The sequence below is a fragment of the Anser brachyrhynchus genome (genome assembly GCF_964034855.1).
Source record: "Anser brachyrhynchus genome assembly, chromosome: 1".
Lineage (NCBI taxonomy): Eukaryota > Metazoa > Chordata > Aves > Anseriformes > Anatidae > Anser > Anser brachyrhynchus.
Genome location: NC_137694.1, coordinates 204,031,111 through 204,046,067, shown reverse-complemented (window position 1 = coordinate 204,046,067; position 14,957 = coordinate 204,031,111). Strand labels below are relative to the sequence as shown.

At 54.9% G+C, this 14,957-nt stretch overlaps 1 protein-coding gene and 1 long non-coding RNA gene across 2 annotated transcripts in view; one reads left to right on the top strand and one right to left on the bottom strand.

Moving 5' to 3' along the window:
• LOC308183180 overlaps nucleotides 1–14,957 on the top strand; it is a 441,868-nt gene that overhangs the window by 134,039 nt on the left and 292,872 nt on the right. The window lies entirely within an intron of this gene.
• On the bottom strand, nucleotides 6,269–11,265 carry LOC308187743 (uncharacterized protein; the record flags this gene model as incomplete). Its single annotated transcript, XM_080575984.1, has 11 exons — nucleotides 6,269–6,401; nucleotides 6,711–6,889; nucleotides 7,264–7,410; nucleotides 7,512–7,635; nucleotides 7,833–7,956; nucleotides 8,485–8,603; nucleotides 8,931–9,144; nucleotides 9,335–9,589; nucleotides 10,082–10,238; nucleotides 10,948–11,009; nucleotides 11,190–11,265. 11 exons carry the CDS (start codon nucleotides 11,263–11,265, stop codon nucleotides 6,269–6,271), a joined length of 1,590 nt encoding a protein of 529 aa, XP_080432110.1.

Sequence of the window (14,957 nt, the reverse complement as noted above, 5' to 3'; positions counted from 1 at the left end):
GAGGAAAACTGCATTTGGACTCCGCTCTTGCGGAAGACCAGACAGCCAATGTCCTTGAAGATGAAATCAACACCCTGCTTCTTTGCAAGGGTGTAGGAGAGAAAGAGCAGGGTCTCTTGAATGCAGCGCTGCACGGTGCCCCGAGGAATGCCGGTGTCCAAGGACAGCCAGGCATAATTCAGGAAAATAAATGGAGGTACACCTGAGGGAAACGAAGCAAGGAGCCAAGTAAGCAAGACAGGCCTGCAGAAGAGGGCAGTCCCGTTTGGGCATCTGCTGGGCCCTCCAGCACTGCTACAGTGCTGCCTTGCTGACTGCTCATCTGGAGGAAGAGAATCCCTGAAACACAGAGCTCCAAGAGCTTGGTGCAGCACAATCGTGGTGCATCGCTGATGCCATAGAAGCTGATGCCCAGTGTCGGGCCTGCACCTGCAGCTGTGCGAACTGCTAAGAGCAGAAGTCAACCACCAATGCAGCCAGCATGGTGCCAACAGCATGGGGAGGGAGCTGGTGTGTGGAGGGATGTGCAAGGCGTTGGTGGGCCTTGGCTTGAGAGGAGCTCTATGCCACCTCTTCATGACATGGAGGGGCTCAACTCCCCCTATGGACAGCTCCTGTTTGATAAGGGAGAAGGCGCCCAGCCCAGGTGCTCTGATACCCTGAAAAGCAAGAAAGGAGAAACAGAATTTCCGTATTTCTGGGGCGGGAAATCCAGCGCAGGACTTCTCCAAACAAGATGATGGGTACTTGTGCCTTGGCCACTGCTCATGGAAGGTGCCAGATATTGTCACTCTGGAGAGCCCTGGAGACGGCCTTGATGTCTGGGAGTTTTCCAGCTCCGTCCTTTTTGTCCTCTAAAGAAGAGCTGGGCTAGTGAGAGCAGAGCCAAAGCACTCACACAAAGCTCAGCAAATTCCCCGGGGGTTCCCAACACCTAGGGAAAGCCTTAAGAACTGGCTCAGGCTACATACTGGCTTGCATTCCAAACTTTCCCAATCCCTGGAAAGCAAGGGAAAGAGAGGTCATGCTGCCAGAGAGCCCACTGCTCCAGCACAGCCCTGGCAGCTGAGGGGACCAGTGCCTGTGTCATGGGACCCCCTGTCCCCTTCCCTCCTGTCCCCTGTTCCTCGGGCACCTCTTGATGGGCTCACCGTCGTCTGGGAAGTGCACGAGTGTTGGGAACATGAGGCGGCTGCAGCACCGGATGGGAGCACACCTGGCCTCCATCTCTCTCCGGCCCTCCTCCACTTGTAGGCAGGATTTGTCCCACGCAGGGACGCTGCTTCCCAGTTTCTCCGCTGCTTGAGGGGGGGTTCTGTGGGGTGGCAGCTCCGGGAAAGAGTAGAGTAAGAGGGGAGGACAAGTCTGCAAAGCCCACCTTGTTCAGTGCGAACTGACGTCGGATGGAGTGGGATACTGCATCCCAAACTTTCCCAGCCCCTCGAAAGCAGTGGTGAGGGAGGTTAAGCTGCAAGCCAGCCCACACCTCCAGTATAGCCAGGTGACCAAGGGAGCCGGTGCCCGTGTCCTGAGACCCCTGGTCCCTGTCCCCAGAAGGAAATGCAGCTTAAGAGGTATTCACGGGTGCCTATTCCTCAGGCGCCTCCTGACAGGCTCACCATTGTCTGTGAGGTGCACGTGTGTTGGGAGGTGCATGAGTGTTGGGAAAATCAGGCAGCCGCTGCGCAGGATGGGAGCACTCCTGGCCTCCATCTCTCTCCGACTCTCCTCCACTCGTCAGGCTGCTCAGCAGCAGCAACTGGGCATGCAGCCCGAAGTCCCCGCACGTGGGAACCCTGACGTTCATCTCTCTTCTTACATGGAAAGTTTCTTTCTTGTAAGGGAGTCCATGAATACTGGCAAAGTTCTCTGCAACCTGGTAGATGGGCTTCTTTACATGGAGGAGATGAAAGCCTCCCATGGGCAGCTCCTTTTTAATAGTGCGGAAGGCGCCCAGCCCAGGTGCTCTGATACCCTGAAAAGCAAGAAAGCAGGAAGAGTATTTCAGTATTTCTGGGGCAGGAAATCCAGCGCGGTGCTTCTCCAAGCGAGAAGATGGACCCTGGTGCCTTGGCCACTGCTTGTGGGAAGGTGCAAGATGTCATTCTGGAGAGCCCGGGAGATGGCCTCGATGTCTGGGAGGCCTTTCTCAGGACCTCCTGGAGGAGCTGTGTAACCCCTCCACTGCCCTCCCAGCAGCAGCTGAGCATGCAGCCCGCACGTGGGAGCCCTGACATTCATCTCTTTTCTTACCAGGAAAAGTTTCTTTCTTATACGGCAGTCCATGAACATTGGCAAAGTGCTCCGAAACCTGGAAGACAGGCTTCTTTACATCGAGGAACTTAAAGCCTGCCATGGGCCACTCCTGTTTAACAGCAAAGAAGGCACCCAGCCCAGGTATTGTGACACCTTGAAAAGCAAGAAATCAGGAACACGGATCAGTATTTCTGGGGCTTCTCCAAGCAAGAAGATGGGCCCTCATGCCTTGGCCACTGCTCATGGGAAGGTGCCAGACAGTGTCATTCTGGAGAGCCCTGGAGATGGCCTCGATGGCTGGGATTTTCCCAGCTCCCTGCTTTTTGCCATCTAAAGTGGAGCTGGGCTAGTAAGAGCAGAGCCAACACCCTCAGCTCAGTAAAATCCCCCCAAGGAGTTCCCAACAAGTAGGGGAAGCCTTGAGTACCGGCACCAGCTACATGCTGGCCTGCCCACTCTGGCCACAGGCAACGCACAAGCACCAGGCCGTATGGATCCCGTCCTTCTGCTGGAGCTGGGCTCTTCTCTTGTGCATACTGCCAGAGCAGCAAGTGGCCCCTGGCACATCTGCAGTTTGCAGGCTAGCGCTGGGGTGTTTCTTCTGCTTGAGGAGGAGTTCTGTGGGGTGGCAGCTCTGGGAAGGAGCAGAGTAAGAGGGCAGGATGAGGCTGCAAATCCCACCTTGTTCAGTGCGAACTGCCTGCGGATGAAGTGGGATACTGCGTCCCAAATTCTCCCAGTCCTTGGAAATCAAATCCACAATATCCCCCTTCAGCCGTGCCCTGGGGACGGCAACAAGGCTGCCATTGCCATGCTGCTGGCTAGCACGGCCCGCTGATCCCACGCTGACAAGCCCAACAAACTGCCGCCCAGCAGGCGCTGCCAGAGGCTGCAGGAAGGTTTCAGAAGCAGCGGCAGGGCCCCGAGCAGGGGGGAAGCCCTGGCCACAGCCAGTGATCGGGGGGGGATGCAGAAGCCCCTCACAAATGATGACGAAAAACAGGGCCCACAAAGTGAGAGGCCATGTCACTTACCATGGAACCCCCAGAACTTGGAGAAAAGTGGCACTGCTATCTCCAGAGAGCGCGTTTCCTTCAGCAAGTTTCTTTTAGAAGGAAAAGAAAGGCCCTTTGGGTCTAAAAGCCGCCCACCATCACTGACAGCCGTGCTGGGGACAGCCCAAGGCCTCCCCCCACGGGGGGAAACCAGAAGTGCAAAATGGCCGCCAGGGCTGTCAGAGGATGGGTCGGGAGCCGCCCTGTCAGGGAGCAGCTTGTCTCTCTCTCTCTGTACACTCAGGCAGCGTCTTTCCTGTAGGGCCACCACCGAGCCGAGCAACCCAGCACTGAGAAATAGACTTTCTCATTTCAGTCCCATACAAACCTCGAGAGTGCCCCAGGGGGCGTGCAAGGCGATCCATTTGGGTGCGGGAAGAAAATGCTAGAAATGCCATTTATTTATTTATTAAATCTTGAAAGGAAATAAGAAAGAAGATATGCTTCAGTAGTACTTAATATAGAGCTTGTGCCTGGCACTCTCTCAGTGTCTCCATGTGTTTGATGGCCACGTCGCACGTTTTCTGTGAGGTGTCCTGAGGGACAAGTGTGTGCCCCATGTTATTAATTAGTTTTGGTAGAAATCATTCCCGACACATCATGGGTAAGGTAGATCGAATTTCTATTTATTTGAGCAATTCAGCAAGCAGCGATAAGTAAAACAGCGCTGGGCGGCCGGGGAGTCTCCTGCTCCGCCAACGGCGTGCACCTCAGCCCGCCAGAGTCTCGATTTATAGCCTAGGAGTTCCGGGTTTAGTGGCACCTCCTGGTGTCTTCTTACGACTGCGAGGCCCGTTGCTCGGGGGTCTTCGTCGGTCCTCTGGTGGTCGTGGGGATGAAGATCGTCGTCTTCCTCTGCGCTGGGGTCGTGACTTTGCTGCTGATATGTGTGTTCTCATGCGAGGGGGAATGCCATTTTGCCCTTTTTTGGAGCTGGTTTCTACTGCAATTGTTAACTTAACGGGAAATTCCTATACTTGTTTTTTTCCTTCAACAGGATATTGGGGGTATAAGCAGTTAACCGTTGAAAACCTTCCCATCAGCAATATTTAATGAACAAACAAGGCTTTACCCATTACACCCCACAACACGGAGGGCATCTCCGTGGCACCCTCACTCGTTCGCATGCTTTCAGCACTAGGTGACGTAGCAGATTACATGGGCCTGGTCCAGTAGACTTCAGGATGGTGTGGTTTAGGTTTTGTCAAAGTAACCCTCAAGATACGGACACGGGTCTAAAAAGACTCCTGCAGAGCACCTGCAGAGTGAAGACGGTGCTAATAATGTGAGCACAAGTGACCAACAAGCAGATGAGAGAGCTGAACCCTCCTGCTCCCATCTACTCCTGTAGATCTCCATGTCCATTGGGATCTCTAAGCCAAGAGCAGCAAGAGTTCAGCAAGAGGACCCAAGTAGAATTTACAGCAACTTGCATCAAGGCTGCCTGATGAGTGATCGAAGTCCCCGAGAGTTTTAGGAGGAGAGAATGAAAACTGTGAGAGCGTGGGAGAGAAAGAGAGCTCTTCACTTTCTTGTACGAAAAATTCGACCTGTCCTTCAGTTTTGCGGTGTGCTGAGTTAAAGTCCCTGGGATAGGGTTTGGCTCTGCTGGCTTCCCTTCTTTTCTTCTTTTCTCCAAAGTTTCAAACTCTCTCTCTCTTTCTCTCTCTGCTTTTTTTTGGCTATGTGCAGACCCAAGAGGTCGTGGAAAACTCTTTTTCCAAAAAGGGGCTCTTAACTTCAAAGCTCCATTGGGAGCAGTACCAACAGGGAAGGAAGACTTGCTGCTAATCCTGGGCTGAGTGAGGGCAGGTGCTTGATGGCTTTTTCTGGGAACAAACAGAAGTTTCCAGAGAGCTGTTACCTTGGAAGTCCCACCCTGGAAGGATCAAGAGCTCCCAGCTCTTCCCAGCTCTCCAGGCACAGGCAGGTGCTGATGCTGGATACTAAGAGCACCCGGCTTTCAGCAAGGGTGAAGCAGCAGCCTCAGCTAGGAGGCATTTGTGGCTGTCCTGGGAGGCCACAAGCGTTTCTTCTTTAACTGCTTAACAGTCCCACAAAAATCATGAGGTGGGTAATTGAGGGAACAGAGCATCTCTCTTATGAAGAGAGGCTGGGAGAGCTGGGACTGTTTAGCCTGGAGAAGAGAAAGCTCAGGGGGGATCTTATCAGTGGATGTCAACATGCCTGCAGGCAGGGTGCAAAGGGAATGGAGCCGGGCTCATTTCAGTGGAGCCCAAGGACAGGACAAGAGGCGATGGGCACAGAAAGAAACACAGCGGCTTCCATCTGTACCTCAGGAAACACTCCTGTAGCGTGTGGGTGACCGAGTCCTGGCACAAGTTCCCTGAGAGGCTGTGGAGTCTCCCTCCCCAAGGGGAGATACTTGAAAGGCATCTGCACAGGACATGGTCCTTGGACACTGGTACTGGGTGGCTCTGTTTGAGCAGGGGGTCGGCCAAGCTGACCTCTTCAGGTACCTCCCAACCTCAACATTTCCGTGTTTGTGTGAAAGCAGAACACTACAAAGCCCGTGCTGGTCCCTCCAGCAGGAAGCAACAGTCTTTATTGGGCTGACAGCTGCTCACAGCTGCGAGGGGTCCGCGCTGGTTTCCTTGATGCTCGTGTCATCTTCGGCATCGGAAGCACAGGGACTTTCTCACCAACGCTAGGGAGAGAAAAAGAAAGGGTTCAAGTTTCATTTCCAGTGAGGGCAGCTGAGTGACACTCCCTGCTCCCTTCAGCCCCAGTCCTGGGGAGCGTGCATATGCAGGAGTCCCAAGGGTCTGTGTGGCCCTGCAGAGGCCCCTCGTGTCCCAGCCAGTGAGAGGGAATCTACGCAGCGCCAGGCTGAGGCGCTGTGTGAGGCCGGGCTGGAGACCTTTGGCCAAGCAGCTACGGAAGGCCAGGGCAAGGGTGCTTCTGAGCCCAGGAAAGAAGGCTGTTGCAGGAGAGGTTTACCAGATCAGAAGATCCTCTGCAGAATTCCCGGGGATGTTCAGAGGTCTGCTCTTGGTCTTGTCTTTCTGCAGGGCCTCCTTGCTCTTCTCCAGCTGTTTCCTCACCCGCACACTCCGCACCGAAAGGCAGCTGCAGCAACAGAGAAGAAAAAAACTCTCAGGTGGGCTCTGAAGGTCCCCACGTGTGCCTGCCCAAAAGCAGGGAGCACAGCCTCCTTCCACTGTGGGTGCATGGCTGTCAGCGGCAGGGGAGCTTTAGGACTCTGGCTCTGCAGGGGGACGGCTGGAGGCAGGGCCTCTCCATGGTTATTGCCTCTCCAAAGCAGCTGGTGGATGGAGAGCCCAAGCCCAGAGCCGAGCAACCCGCATGCTGGATTCCTTGGGCTGCCTGCTGCAGCTCAACTTTTCCTGGCCTTTGTTGGAGCTGGCCCACACTTACTTGGTGCTTGATTTGCTCAGAGGAGCTGTCTCAGCTTTCTTCTCTGGGGGGTGAGGGATGAGGACATGCTGCTGTTTCATATCCCCTTGTACCATCTGCAGAGACGTTTTCAGTTCCACAAGTGCCGTGCAGGAAGCACTCTCTGTCTGCAGCCTCGGCATTTCTGTCTGCGTCTTCTGCTACAGGGGAAGCAGAAACAAGGAATGGTTTTAGATGCAGGTGCTAATGTGGGAGCTGTCACATGGCAGTGGGGCAGTCGTCCCCGCAGGGTTTCCCCAGGCTCAGGGCACTTTCCCTGCAGCCTTCTTTCTCTCAGAAAGGCAGCGTGAAAGGCCTCAGCCCTCGGCCTCTGAAGCTAAGGGCAAGAACACTTTCACTGCAGTAGGCTTTGGAGGAGCCCTCGTCCTTCACAATGGAAAACAAGGCTCAGGAAGGGCGGGTTTTTCTCTTTGAGAGAAGCTTCCTGGCAGAGCTAAGAGGGGAAAAGTGTGCACGTGGCCCCCTGAGAGAAGAGAAAGGTTCCTTCTGGAGTGCTTGAAAACAGTTGCCATACCCAGATACTCTCTCCCCAGTTCCTTTCGCCACGAGCCTTGCACTTTTCCCACATGTGCTGTCTCTCCCATTCTTTCTTCAGCTGCTCCTCAGCCAGCAATGCCTGCAGAGTTCTTTCAACTTCTTGGCCGTACAGGCAGCATATTTCCTATGGGGGAGAAGGGCACGCAATGATCAGAGAAACATCAAATCTCCATGAAGGCAACCCGTGAAACAACCCGGCAATGGGTACACAGATCCAGTGGCTACCTGTCCTGCTCTCCGTTGACCCTCACAGGCAGGGGCTTCAATTTGGGGCCAGGCCGCAGCGGAGCGCTTGTCCTTCCCCTCTTCTGCCATCTTTGAGGAGCTCTCCTGGCGTGTTGTACGCAGCCTGCAAGCACACAAGAGGAGGATTTGCTGCTGTAGCTTTTGCTTAACAACTGGGTGCCAGCAAGGAAAGGGCAGTCAGCAGGACATGTGTCGGGACCCCTGTGGAGTTCACCAAGTCCCTGTGTCCAAGGGAAGCTGCTCGATGACTCAAGGAGAAGGGCCCAGGAGTTGCCTGCCCCAGCTCCCCCCCATCCTCACCTGGGAGAAGGCTCTTTTTCCCCAGCAGCCTGGCCCAGCTTTGCCTCCCCTGTCGCCCTGGAGAGTCTGCTTAGAGAGGGACTCTGGTGTGTGAGCAGCTGGCTCTTAATAGCAGGAGGCACCCCTGTAAGGAGGAAAAGAGAAGGCTAGTCAGAGCTGCTCCTTGGTGGCCATGCAAATAGGCAGGGAATGAGCCTCCCTGCCTGATCCGGTGCTACTTCTAAAAGGCAGAGCAAGCTGGCAGGTGGGTTGACCTAGAAGGGAGTCTCCTTGGCCACTAGCATTTCACAGGCGGGGAAGGGAGTCCTGGGACTCTCTGCTGCCATCGTAGCCCCACATTCTCCCTTTGGGCACATCCAACCCTCAGCGGGGCTTTCGGTGGACGGGAGCTCAAGGAGGCCAGTGCGGAAGAGGCCTAAGCAGTGTCGAATGCTACGGGAAGCTCTGGGCTGCCCTGCCATCGTGGTCCCTCCCAAGGCCCAGCAGAATTACTGCCGCAGGGAACTGGGGTCAGAGGAGGGGCCTCATCCTGTGCAAAGCGCAGCCTTCCAGCCTTGCCTCCGTACACGTTGCCCTCGGGAGGACCTTCAGAAGGGAAGGGCAGAGAGGTCTCCCAGGGGCTGTCACTCCCAAGAGCCCGCTCTCACGTTACCTGTTCTGTTAGATTCTCCCTCCACCCTTGCGTCTCCGTTCTTTTCCAACGCAGAACCCTTGGGTGCTTGAAGAGGCCCCTCCCCTGCGGCTCTTCCACGAGGTATGTAGAGCCCAATCCTGGAAGCAAGACCAAGGCAGTGTGACTCCAGGGCACCATATCCTAGGGCTGTAGGGCGCTGGTCTTGGTGCCAGCATCTGAGAGGGGCTTGCTGTGGGCCGGGCAGGGAATAGACATTCCCCCAGGCCGTGGTACATGAAGAGAACGGCCCCTCTTCCAAAACAAGCGCGAATCGGTGTGGAGAGAAGGAGGAAACAGCGCTTGGGAAAGTCTCCCTCCAGCTCCTCCCTGAGCAAGGAGCAAGCCCTGGCACTGCTGCCCTTCCTGAGAGGGGCTGAAAAGCTGCCGAAACGCTCAGCCAAGGGCCGCAGAAGCAACGCGCCCACCTGGGAAAGACGATGACACCTCCAGACGCTGGATGTGGGACGATGCTTTTTCTCTCCGATGTGGCCAAATCCGTTGTCCCTGTCCTCTGCAGGAGAGACAGTCCTGGGTGAGACCACGGCCAGGAAAGGATGCCCTTGCCAACGAAGGCGTCGGGGCTGCTCAGGCAGAAAGCTGCCCACGGGCAGAGCTCGCAGTGCTTAGCGTTCACCCCTCCTTACAAGCAGCACAAGCTGCCCAGCGAGTGCCTGCACCTGGTAAATCACTGCCTGCCTTTGTGCAAGGGCAAGACTCGTGTGCCTCATCCGGAGACGAGTCTGACCCAGAAGGAGAAGTCCCTCCCAACGGCCTCTCGGGGGATTTCCCAGGAACCCTGGGCTGTGCTGGTGCAGTGAGAAACTTACACTGAGGCGAGATTTCAGCAGCTGGCCGTTGCTATTCAGGTTGTGAACAAAGTCCGAGGAAAACTGCATTTGGACTCCGCCCTTGCGGAAGACCAGACAGCCAATGTCCTTGAAGATGAAATCAACACCCTGCTTCTTTGCAAGGGTGTAGGAGAGAAAGAGCAGGGTCTCTTGAATGCAGCGCTGCACGGTGTCCCGAGGAATGCTGGTGTCCAAGGACAGCCAGGCATAATTCAGGAAAACAAATGGAGGTACACCTGAGGGAAAAGAAGCAAGGAGCCAAGTAAGTAAGACAGGCCTGCAGAGGAGGGCAGTCCCGTTTGGGCATCTGCTGGGCCCTCCAGCACTGCTACAGAGCTGTCTTGCTGACTGCTCGTCTGGAGGAAGAGAATCCCTGAAACACAGAGCTCCAAGAGCTTGGTGCAGCACAATCGTGGTGCATCGTTGATGCCATAGAAGCTGATGCCCAGTGTCGGGCCTGCACCTGCAGCTGTGCGAACTGCTAAGAGCAGAAGTCAACCACCAATGCAGCCAGCATGGTGCCAACAGCATGGGGAGGGACATTTCTGGGAGATGGTGTGTGGAGGGATGTGCAAGGCGTTGGTGGGCCTTGGCTTGTGAGGAGCTCAGGCCTTTCTCAGGACCTCCTGGAGGAGCTGTGTAACCCCTCCACCGCCCTCCCAGCAGCAGCTGAGCATGCAGCCCAAAGTCCCTGCACGTGGAACCCTGACATTCATCTCTCTTCTTACCAGGAAAAGTTTCTTTCTTGTATGGCAGTCCATGAACATTGGCAAAGTACTCCGAAACCTGGAAGACGGGCTTCTTTACATCGAGGAGCTTAAAGCCTGCCACGGGCCGCTCCTGTTTAACAGCAAAGAAGGCACCCAGCCCAGGTATTCTGACGCCCTGAAAAGCAAGAAATCAGGAACACGGATCAGTATTTCTGGGGCTTCTCCAAGCAAGAAGATGGGCCCTCATGCCTTGGCCACTGCTCATGGGAAGGTGCCAGACAGTGTCATTCTGGAGAGCCCTGGAGATGGCCTTGATGGCTGGGATTTTCCCAGCTCCCTGCTTTTTGCCATCTAAAGTGGAGCTGGGCTAGTAAGAGCAGAGCCAAAACCCTCAGCTCAGTAAAATCCCGCCAAGGAGTTCCCAACAAGTAGGGGAAGCCTTGAGTACCGGCACTAGCTACATGCTGGCCTGCCCACTCTGGCCACAGGCAACGCACAAGCACCAGGCAGTACGGATCCTGTCCTTCTGCTGGAGCTGGGCTCTTCTCTTGTGCATATTGCCAGAGCAGCAATGGGCCCCTGGCACATCTGCAGTTTGCAGGCTAGCGCTGGGGTGTTTCTTCTACTTGAGGAGGCGTTCTGTGGGGTGGCAGCTCTGGGAAGGAGCAGCGTATGAGGGGAGCACGAGGCTGCAAAGCCCACCTTCACAGAATCACAGAATCCTGGAATCGTCTAGGTTGGAAGAGACCTCCAAGATCACCCAGTCCAACCTCTGACCTAACACTAACAAGTCCTCCACTAAACCATATCACTAAGCTCAGCATCTGAACGTCTCTTAAAGACCTCCAGGGATGGTGGGTCAACCACTTCCCTGGGCAGCCTACCTTGTTCAACGCGAACTGCCTGCGGATGAAGTGGGATACTGCATCCCAAACTTTCACAATCCCTGAAAAGCAAGGGAAAGAGAGGTCATGCTGCAAGCCAGCCTTCTCCTCCAGCACAGTCCTTGTGGCCAGTGGGGCCAGTGTCTATGTCCCGAGACCCTCCCTCTCTCTCCCCACAAGAAACCACAGCTCAAGAGGGCTGCGCTGCTGCCTGTTCCTCAGGCACCTCCTGTTGGGCTCACCATCGTCCGGGAGGTGCATGAGTGTTGGACACATGAGGCGGCCGTTGCACAGGATGGGAGCACTCCTGGCCTCCATCTCGCTCCGGCCCTCCTCCACTCGTCACCAGGAGCTGTCCCACTCGGGGACGCCGCTTCCCAGTGCCTTTGGCTCCTTCCTGCAAGGCAGCTCCTCAAGAGCACAGCGGCAGCCCCAGCAGAGCAGCACCAGCCACTGCCTCCTGAAGGCCTCGCAGCCAAGTGAGGGCAGCTTGCGGCGCGCAGGGCTTTTGGGCAGGACGTGGTGTGATGTCACAGACGGCCCCGCTGTCACCCCATCGCGTGTCACAATAGGGGCTGCAGCCTGCCCTGTCAGGGAGCTGCCTCCCCTGGGAGACTCCTGCACCCTGGAGATTCGGGCAGAGCAGTCCCCAGGCTGTGAGGGTCACTGCAGGGTGCTGGCCCCGGGGCTTGCCCCAGGAGCAGGAAAGCTGGCTGCAACTTCTCTTAGCGCTGTCCAAGACTTTTACTTGGGCTGAAGCTTCCCACATCATCCAGCCATAGGTGCAGGGAGCACCGTCCCCTTCCACTTTCTGTGCATGAGCATCAGCTCTGGGGAGTTTTTAGCCCACGACCACGGGCAGCAGAGTGACCACTGGAGTTAGAGCCTCTTCGTTTTCATTCCCTCTCTTAAGCAGCCGGTGGGTGGATGGCCAAAGACTGCAGGAGAGTGTTGGGGAACACTGTGACTCCAAAGGTGTAATAACACAAGTACATTTTAAAAGAGGTCAGTCAGAAGCTTTACTAACACTGACCGCAGTGCAAACAGCATTTGGGCAGCATTTCTCGCTCCTCTTCCGCTTTTTCTTCCAAGTGGTTGCAGCTACCCCGCTGTAGACCCCTCTAGAGACTGTTCCAAATAAAGGAAAGTGGTGAGGAAAATGTAACGTTACCGCAGCCAGGTGTGCGTTCTTGCGAAGAATGGGCTCCAGACAGTTCTTTGTATGTTAATAAGGCCAAGTACCCATGCCAGGGAGGCTCAGACTCTTTAGGGAGCTTGTCAACTGCCACAGACCACAACATGGAGTGATGGCACTTGGTGGAGCCTGCGGAACTGGCACACCCGGTACGGTCTTAACAGAAGCTGTACATACCTGCCTGAGCACTTCTGCAGGATATACTAGGAGCAACAAGCAGATTCTGTGACAAAACTCCAAAAATCCTCTTTTGAGAAAGCTTAACTCTGGAGAAGAGCAAGGTCTCAGGGAGACATAAATGAAGGACTGGTATCTACCTGAGGCCTCGGTCCAAAGCCCCGCTTGGCATGGAAATGAGGAAGACGATTGACAGAGTCAGGACTGGTGTAACAATGTCATTGTATATGTTGCCATAGCATTTTGCTGCAAAGTTTGTATGAACTGCTGAATATTTTAATGGTGACCTCCCATTTCCCTAATGGCAGAGGGGTCTCACGATCGTGAAACAAACTTCAGTAAAACCTTTGTAAATCTGCTCTTGGGTCCATGTTTCCTCTTCTGTCACACAACGCCCCGAGTCCGGGGAAGTCCGTCCCTTGTATTTGATGGCAGTGTGGGTAGTTACGAGTATCTGATGTGGTCCCTTCCGGCTGGGCTTTTGCTGGCATACCTTGACAAAAACAGTCTTCTGGTTCTAGAGTGTGGAAAACCTTGTAGAAAGGCTCTGCAAGAGCTTCCTTTACATGCAAACAGACATATCGTGCATGTTTCACTGGGGCCCTGAAATAAGTTAATATTGAATTGTCAGTCAACTACATACCAGATTTATGCGGTTCTTCAGGAAGGCGCATATGCCATCATGAGGAAGGTGCGCATGCCATCCCATAAGGATATCGTGAGGAGAAAGGCCATGTTTCCTATTCGCTGTGCTTCACATATACATCGGTATAAAGATTTGGGGTGTACTGGCAAGCCAGTGCCCACTAGAGCCCTATCCTCCTGTGGCTCTGATATGTCAGGCCAGGCTCTCGGATCTGATATACAGCAAAAGACAGAACATGGCATGGATCATATAAAACATTATCACAGAACAATATGAAGAGCAAAGCAGTCAACATTTCAACGTTTCCTCACGTGCACACTCCGCACTGAAAGGCAGCTACAGCAACACAGAAGAAAACTCTCAGGTGGGCTTTATACGTCCCCACGTGTGCCTGCCCAAAAGCAGGGAGCACAGCCTCCTTCCACAGTGGGTGCACGACTGTCAGCTGCAGGGGAGCTTCAGGACTTCGGGTCTGCAGGGGTCAGGGCCTCTCCATTGTCATTGCCTCTCCAAAGCACTCTCTGTCTGCAGCCTCTGCATTTCCATCTACGTCCTATGCTACAGGGGAAGCAGAAACAAGGGGTGTTTTTAGGTGGAGGTGCTAACGGCCCTATTTGAGCAGGGGGTTGGCCAAGCTGACCTCTTCAGGTACCTCCCAACCTCAACCATGCTCTCTTTGTGTGAATTCAGAACACTACAAAGCCCGTGCTGGTCCCTCCAGCAGGAAGCAACAGTCTTTATTGGGCTGACAGCTGCTCAGAGCTGCAAGGGATCCGCACTGGTTTCCCTGATGCTCGTGTCATCTTCGGCATTGGAAGCACAGGGACTTTCTCACCAACGCTAGGGAGAGAAAAAGAAAGGGCTCAAGTTTCATTTCCAGTGAGGGCAGCTGAGTGACACTCCCTGCTCCCTTCAGCCCCAGTCCTGGGGAGCGTGCATATGCAGGAGTCCCAAGGGTCTGTGTGGCCCTGCAGAGGCCCCTCGTGTCCAAGCCAGTGAGAGGGAATCTACGCAGCGCCAGGCTGAGGCGCTGTGTGAGGCCGGGCTGGAGACCTTTGGCCAAGCAGCTACGGAAGGCCAGGGCAAGGGTGCTTCTGAGCCCAGGGGCCTCATTGCCCAAGGAAGGGGCTGTGGCCTGTTGCAGGAGAGGTTTACCGGATCAGAAGATCCTCTGCAGTCTTTCCAGGGATGTCCAGAGCTCTGCTCTTGGTCCTGTCACTTGGTCACTGAGCTGAGATTTCAGCAGCTGGCCGTTGTTATTCAGGCAGTGAACAAAGTCTGAGGAAAACTGCATTTGGACTCTGCTCTTGCGGAAGACCAGACAGCCAATGTCCTTGAAGGACCATCATCCGTTTTCTGAGGTCTGGCCCAAGGAGAAGCCATGGCCCAAGCTGTGGCAGCCACCTGCCAAATCAGAGAAGTAGATGCCCAGATGCAGACCCTCCCGGCAAAGAAGGGAGAGAGGGAACAAGAGGTAGGGGAACCCCGTCCCTTGGTGCACCCAGAGGCCTGCAGTTCTCCAAAAGAACAGAGGCTCCCTTGCAGCTGTGTTGGATGACTGAACAACCGTGGCCTTCTGCTCTGAGCTGCTGCAGCATCTCCTTCCCTGGCTGTGCACTGGCAGTGTGCGCAGGAGAGCAATGCCTGCAAGAACATGCTTTGTGCTGAGCATGCAATGATTAGAGAGAAACATCAAATCACCATAAAGGCAACCCGTGAAACAACCCGGCAATGGGTACACAGATCCAAGAGGCTACCTCTCCTGCCCTCTGGTGGCCCTCACCGGCAGGGGTTTGAGTTTGCACAAAACTCAAAAAAAACTTTAGAGTTGCACTGCTATCTCCAGAGAGCGCGTTTCCTTCAGCAAGTTTCTTTTAGAAGGAAAAGAAAGGCCTCTTGGGTCTAAATGCCGCCCACCATCACTGACAGCCGTGCTGGGGACAGCCCAAGGCCTCCCCCCACGGGGGGAAACCAGAAGTGCAAAATGGCCGC